The 7111-nt window shown below is 33.5% G+C and overlaps 1 protein-coding gene across 1 annotated transcript; it reads right to left on the bottom strand.

Annotated features, from left to right (window-relative positions):
- Window positions 1-2980: 2980 nt before the first annotated feature.
- On the bottom strand, window positions 2981-4669 carry LOC149786995 (toll-like receptor 6). The gene has a single exon (XM_089976012.1). The coding sequence runs from the start codon at window positions 4667-4669 to the stop codon at window positions 3137-3139; it is 1533 nt and encodes a 510-aa protein (XP_089832138.1). The 3' UTR covers window positions 2981-3136.
- Between the last annotated feature and the right edge of the window lie 2442 nt (window positions 4670-7111).

Here is a 7111-nt window from a genome sequence, read left to right on the forward strand (position 1 = left end):
TTTAAGAAGACCTTGCAGCATTGTCAACTAATCCCAAACAATCATAAATGTTCCATTGCAACACCAAAAATTTAGAATGACCCAAAAATAATTCCAATAAATTTTTGTGATTATTTAGCAACAGTCTTTAATATACTGGTGTACTAAGTCTATTATACACTGATGTACTAACATTCGTCATGTATCATAATGATATAATCTATAATGTATTTAAAAAAATTCACAATAATCACAATGTAGTGTGTCAGTTCAAAACTTCAATGAGCATTTTGTAATGCCAATCAAAATTATAATGAATGCCCCTCGCAAATGTTATATGAACAGAACGAAAAACGTTCCAAAACGCAGATGTTAAACAGTAATAAAGAATTTTTTACTGTACTCTAAATACAAAGGGTCATACAACCTATGAACCAACATAATGTTCTGGAAAAAGGATCATTTCTAATGTCATAATTCATTAATTCGCAAATAAGATTAGGCGTTAACTTTAAATGTTAGTCAAGATGTTTGCCACTTACAACCAGGACAAAAAATTGACATTGTATGCCAATTATCAGATAAGATAAAAACGCAACCCTAAATCGGGGGCAAAGGTCAAGCACAAAATAAAAATCTAATATATATATAATGATTTATTAAATAAAACGTGTCTTACTAAAGGGAATATAAATATCTGAAGCTATGTCATTACAAGTAAATCATGGTTACCTGCTAAACATAGCTATTTCTTTTTTGTTTTGTTCAACGCTTAAATTAATGGAAGTATTTGTAGTTCAGAGGCAGTTTAATGCAAAACGTATATGTATTGTTTAATATACCAACATTTACTTGTATGGAAAATCATTAGTGATCAAGTCGTCAAGGGCGGTGTGCAAAAAAATTCATTTTAAAGCTTTATTGAAGAAGGTTGGTTCATGTAATTTCAATATCTGCCTTTGAGCAATATTCGTTTCCATAACAATACGGATGATACTTCGCCGCTCAGCATAACCATTTCTGTGATTCTTCAAAATATGAAATATATACTCTCCATCCATTTAATGATGACGGATAATTTGGATAGCATTGACAATTTATTCTAGCTACATGCAAATTATAATTGATAATATCACACACTTAGAAAAAAAATTGTAAAATGAAGCAACACCACAAAATATGTATGTGTTGTCAAAACAGGTTTACGCTGTTATGAAGATGAAACTTCCCAACAAAGTAACAAACGGCTATATGTTTTTGTCATCCAAAAAGTTTAGCAAACTGTAATAGGACTGTGAGGTCAAAAGAGGTTTACGCACTCGTACATCTCTTTGCCGTCCAAATAAATTTGACACAATGTTGTATGAACGCATCGCACCTAAATATGTCTACACAATGTTTTTATATACGTGACACCCAAAGAGGTTTCAACGATTTATATCTCTGAGACATCCAAGCATGTTTACACAATCTTATATATATATATATATATATATATATATATATATATATATATTACATGCAAACAGGTTTCAATAGTGTTATATGTCTGCGACTCTTCTAAACATGTTTACAGAATTATGTGTCTGTGACATGCGATTAGCTGTACCGCTTAGATGATGAAATTCTCATTATTTCAACAAAATAATGCACACTGGTTTACGTCCATGAAGTATTATATCAGTCGTTCAAACATGTTTACTACACATTGTTATACATTTGTATGGTAGATTAAGATACCCAAGCAGGTTTACACAATATTAAACACATGCGAAATGTTCCATAAGACACTCGACACGGTTTAAACGTTGTCATGTTCCTGAAAAGTATTCTTGAAAATTTAAAACAAGGTGACATACAAATAACAATGCATGAACGGGAAGACATTCAATCATTCAGTCTCAATAATAATTAAGTGCATATATAACTATTTAGTTGGAAAGAAATTGGGGTTTTAAACAACAAACACTAAACAGCAAAATAAATGTATCATCGTACATCAAGTATAGCTTCAGTTAACAAGTATCAAAAAGACAACAAATGTGGCAGTAAAGCTACCATGAAAATATTTGCATTTAATCCGCTAGGAATACAAACAATATGATGCTTTCAGTTCTATAACATGGTCAAATAAGATGGAACAGCTTATCTTTTTACATACGAAATAAAGCAAATAAAGATTTATAAAATAAAGAAATAAGGGATATTTATCCTCTCTTGAATGTGTATGCCGTGATGGTCTAATAGAGAATACATAATATGGGAATTTAGCAACCAGATAACACCACATTTTGTTGAACAAATATAATAAATTCAAGCGTGTAACATGCATTTCAAATGCTATAGTTATTGCTGTTCACGTCGCTAGAGTCTCCCTTAATATTCACACTCATGCTCAGAAGCAGGGTGTTAGAGAGACCGAGAGGGAGAGAAATAGGAGTGAAAGAGGAAGATTGGGAGAGTGAAACTTATATTTTGAACTATCCACATGTACCATTGAAAGACGAGTTATTTGTAAAACGAGTGACAGTGCATGAGCAGCAGTTATAATTGCGAATCAAAGTAAACCCATTTGACTGTAATGACATTAAAAGATGAAACTCGCAAATTACAAAAACGGATAAAACTGCGATATCTAATTTATTTCAATTAATTTCCGCAGCTCTTCATCGAAGGTACATAACTTGTTCTTTGTTATCGGTTGTTTTAATATCAGTTTTCTGAATCATACTGTGTTGTATTATGGTTAAACATTCCACATCTTAGTCCTAACATGAATAACGTACGATTTAAAACTATATGTTTCATTCTGAGAGTTGAATATCGACATTACGTTTGCGAAATGATTGAACAATCTGAGATAAGATCGCAGTCTTACATCGCCATTTATAAATATTTAGTAGTATAAACATGAATTGTAAAGGAAAGGATGACGACATTTGAAGAAATTAAAAAGTAGAGTACATATATGAACACATAAACACACACACACTAACACACACACACATATATGAAAGAAAGATTTATTCAATGCGATAGAAGACTAATATTTTCACATAAACAAAGTGAGTTTGTGGCAGGGATGAAACTAACAGTTGCGTTATGCTCTTTATTCTACCAAAGAATGTAACTGAGTAGAAGCGTCTTATAACTATTTTCATTTGACCAAGGGAGCCAACTCAACTGAGCCTTTACACTTTTGTCTTCTTTGATTTCGAAAAGTTTCCCTAGCTGTTTGAATTATTCCATCACAAATTGTATTCCAAGAAGAGCGAATAACAAAGCGACCTTCATTATACGACCAGGTTGCTCTCGTGTACTGTGCTATTAGGTGTTTGATGGTCCCAATTGTCCCAGATGTGTCTGTATGCTGTTTCATTAGAACTACAACTTGTCTGTGTTTCTCAATGGCATCAACACATTCTTTCAGGCTCCAGCGAGACTCCAGAAATGCTGGTGTAATTACAGGGACAATAACTAGACTCTCATTAATACATCGATGTATTTCTTCTATGATAAGCATTCCGGGAACAAAACTATCCGCCCCAGTGCACACAAGATTATTTGGGGTATCGAACATTTCCTTGAGATATTTATTTAGAGAAGGCAGGATGATCTCGTCTACGATATGAGAGTCTTGGCTGCAATATGACAAAAATACTAGAAAGTTGAAATGTGAATTATCATGCAAAATTTCTCTTTTGAGGATTTCAAGGTCCTGGTCTTGGCGCGCCTTTCTGCGCCTAAGATGAATCATAATACAGAATGTAAACATACTGAAAATAATTGCAACTGGTGCTGCTATTCCAATGCCGACAGTATGTGCAAAGCGACAGTTTTCTCTTACAATTTTAATAACTGCATTGTTGAATAACGCTTCATTGTTGTTATATTTACATGTCAATATTGTTTTATTAACAATGGTGATATCTGCAGATACAATCCATTTAACAAAATCAAGAGTGTCACAATCGCACATGAAAGGATTCTCTAACACATTCAACATCACGTATTGTGAAATAATGTCCAGCTTTTCTTTAAACTTGACATTATCGTTGGCGTTGATTTCATATTTGTATTTCTCCGCAATTAGATTTTTATCCTGGAACTGACTGAGCAAAATATTCGTCATGGAGGTTTTGTGTTTTTGGGCAGTGTCTTGATGAAGAAATATTTGTTCCAATCGTCCCAAGAAAGCTACGGGCAAACTTTTCAGCCGATTTTTTCTTAAATCTATTAATTTTAAATCCCATGTGTTATGTAAATCGATATTAAGGTACGTAAGTTCGTTATCGCTCAAATCAATTAGACGTAGTTTGGTATTCGATGAGAATAAGTTTAATGGTACAACGTTAAGATAGTTATTACGTAGAAATATGATCTCTAGGTCGTTGTTTCTGGAGAAAATACATGAAAAATCGTCCATAGTTTGCATTTTGTGTAGTTGGTTAGTGGACAAGTCTAATATTTTCAGAGAAGGAAAGCTACTTAAAGCAGATGGAGATATATATTCCAAATTGTTACTTGCTAGGTTGATTGTCTCTAATGCATGGAAATCATATGTTCCAACAAATGAAATATTTAAAACTATTATGTTATTTTTGCTTAGATCTAACATTTTTAATCCTCTTAGCACATCTCTTTCAAAAGTGTATCTTGCATTTAATCTCACTCGAATATCTGGATCCATCATGTGTTGGGCAAATATATGTTATATTTGGGAACAAAAACCAGCTAACGGTTGAATCTCCTAGTTGAAAAGCATATTGTCCCAGAGATATGCAGCTAGTGAGATCTAGAAGTTCAAGGTTTTCAAATAATAATGAATCAACCCTAGTGTTCGTGCGATCTGCAACCAGTAGTGTAGAATAAGAAACGTTTAAGTATTTTACATTTGACAATATTTCTTGCACGTCTGGATGTTCAACAAAAATTGTCTTGACTCCACTAATATCAAGATATGAAAGATTTTTTGTACGGAGAGCCCTTGAAAAGTTTTCTCCAAGGATTACACGACGTTGTAAAGCTTCAATTCCAATTAAAGATAGATATTTAAGTTTGTTTAGTTTATCAGTCAATGCTGCTTCTACTACAGCTATTTTCAGGTGAGAATTGCCATCCAAATACAATGCTTCAAGGTCAGGCGTGGAATGAAATACATCTGGGTCAATGATCTCGAGATCGGGACACGAGGATATGGACAGAAATTTTAGCTTTTCTAGTCCGTCAAGAAAATTATCTTGAATGAAACCGACATTACTGAACTCAAGAATGGACAATTCAGAAACATTTCCCCATGTAGAACTTCTGAAAAGTCCATCAGGGAAAGATTGGACAAGTGCATCAGTTCCATAGAGCAAAACTGTTCTTATATTTGCCGGTAACGAAATTGGAAAATCGGCCTGGCTGGCAATAGTTTTGCATAGATAAGAAATATCATTCACAGTACAAGTTACATTTCCTTCAGAAATAGGTACAATGACAGATGCTATGAAACTTACGAAGAACATAAGTCTTGTTTCCATGTTAAAATGGATGAATTGCTTTGATGCTTGAGGCTTCACTCATATTGCCTTAGCGAGACACATTTTCCTGAATAAGAAATAAACATATAAAATTCAGTAAAAGTGTATCTATAAAGTTATCTATTACGTCATGTTTCCGGCATAAAAGTAATAAATTTTCAGAAGATAAAACGATTGATAATTTATCAAACAAATGCTTAATTTTCATTTTATTGTCGGTCAACATGTGATTAATATAACAAATAATTACCAGCTGTTCCAGATATTTCTGAAACAGTTTTCAAATTAAATGTAAAAATGCTCCACTGAGAAATAGTATAACATTGTTTTCTACGTTTTATGTGACCTGGATATTAAACAATCATGTGTTCCTCCCGCCAATAGTTATATAGCAGCATACATTTAATATCTCTATTTTAACCACTTGAAGTCCAATCAAACTGCAAGACACAATGTATCCATTGGATTTACATAAAGCTGCATAAAAAATGTATCAGCTTGAAAATACATAACACATGTATATGTTATTAGTATAGTTTTCAGTGGTTAGTTTACAAGCCATTCCTTGTTGCCCTACTTTAAAAAGGGTATCATATTTACGATTGAATTTATTGCAATCTACGATGATAGGCAGATTATAAACTCAACGCAACGGGGGTTTCATGAATTATGACATTGAAATTGTTCTTATTTTAGACACTTTGGCGCTAGAAATATAATTTAATACACTAGTGGTAAAAGTTAATATGGACATGCATGTATTTACATATGCAATCTATCTATCTATCTATCTATCTATCTATCTATCTATCTATCTATCTATCTATCTATCTATCTGTCTATCTATCTATCTATCGCCTCCCGAGTTCTAATTTCCAGGTGACAACATTTACTGAAGGAAATTGTTTCCGGGAGAGTTTAATACAGGTGGCTATTCATCTAATTTGCATATGATAATGATAGCCTCAGATAGCCTCAGCGTGTTTATAGACAATGTGTAATGTCATAATTCAGTGCTGGATTGAAAGATCGAAGATGTTCAACCAACATTTGTTTCATTCTCCGTATAATATGTTCCTGTTTTGGTAAGGGCGCAGGTGGCCGAGTGAGGGTCATTTCTGCGCCTCTGGAAACATGCAATTGTTGTCGTTGAACAGCATGTTTAAAATTAATGTCAAGTAATGAAGTTATTATTTGCCTTAGAAGAGAGCAGCTTGCAAAAATACAGAGCTTAATTCAAAGAAAACTTTAGCTGGAATAATGCTGGTGTGGCTGACCCAAACATAGATTGGTCAGCTTAATGACGTCAAATAAAGACATAAAAAGCCCAACAAAACATTGCTATGTGACACAGATGAATGCAGTGAGTAAATTGGTATGGTGCTGGTGTGGTTGACTCATATACATATTGATCACCTTGATGCTGCCAATATAAAATGACAGTGACATTGTAGTCATTAAAATACGAAGTGAAACAAATGGAAAAACTTAGCGAAATACTGCCATTGCTCCCGGATATTTCAGCATTATTATCGGTTGCGCTCTCCGCGGATGCAACGGCGGCTGCGTGTGCGGCTATCGGAAATGTATCTGAAAAGGTTATACAA

The sequence above is a fragment of the Sinohyriopsis cumingii genome, chromosome 12 (assembly GCF_028554795.1).
Source record: "Sinohyriopsis cumingii isolate HCF-2022 chromosome 12, ASM2855479v2, whole genome shotgun sequence".
In the NCBI taxonomy this organism is placed as follows: domain Eukaryota; kingdom Metazoa; phylum Mollusca; class Bivalvia; order Unionida; family Unionidae; genus Sinohyriopsis; species Sinohyriopsis cumingii.

What these genes read in the sequence shown, in the direction of transcription:
- LOC149786995 (XM_089976012.1), bottom strand. Translation starts at nt 4,669, where the DNA reads ATGGATCCAGATATTCGAGTGAGATTAAATGCAAGATACACTTTTGAA.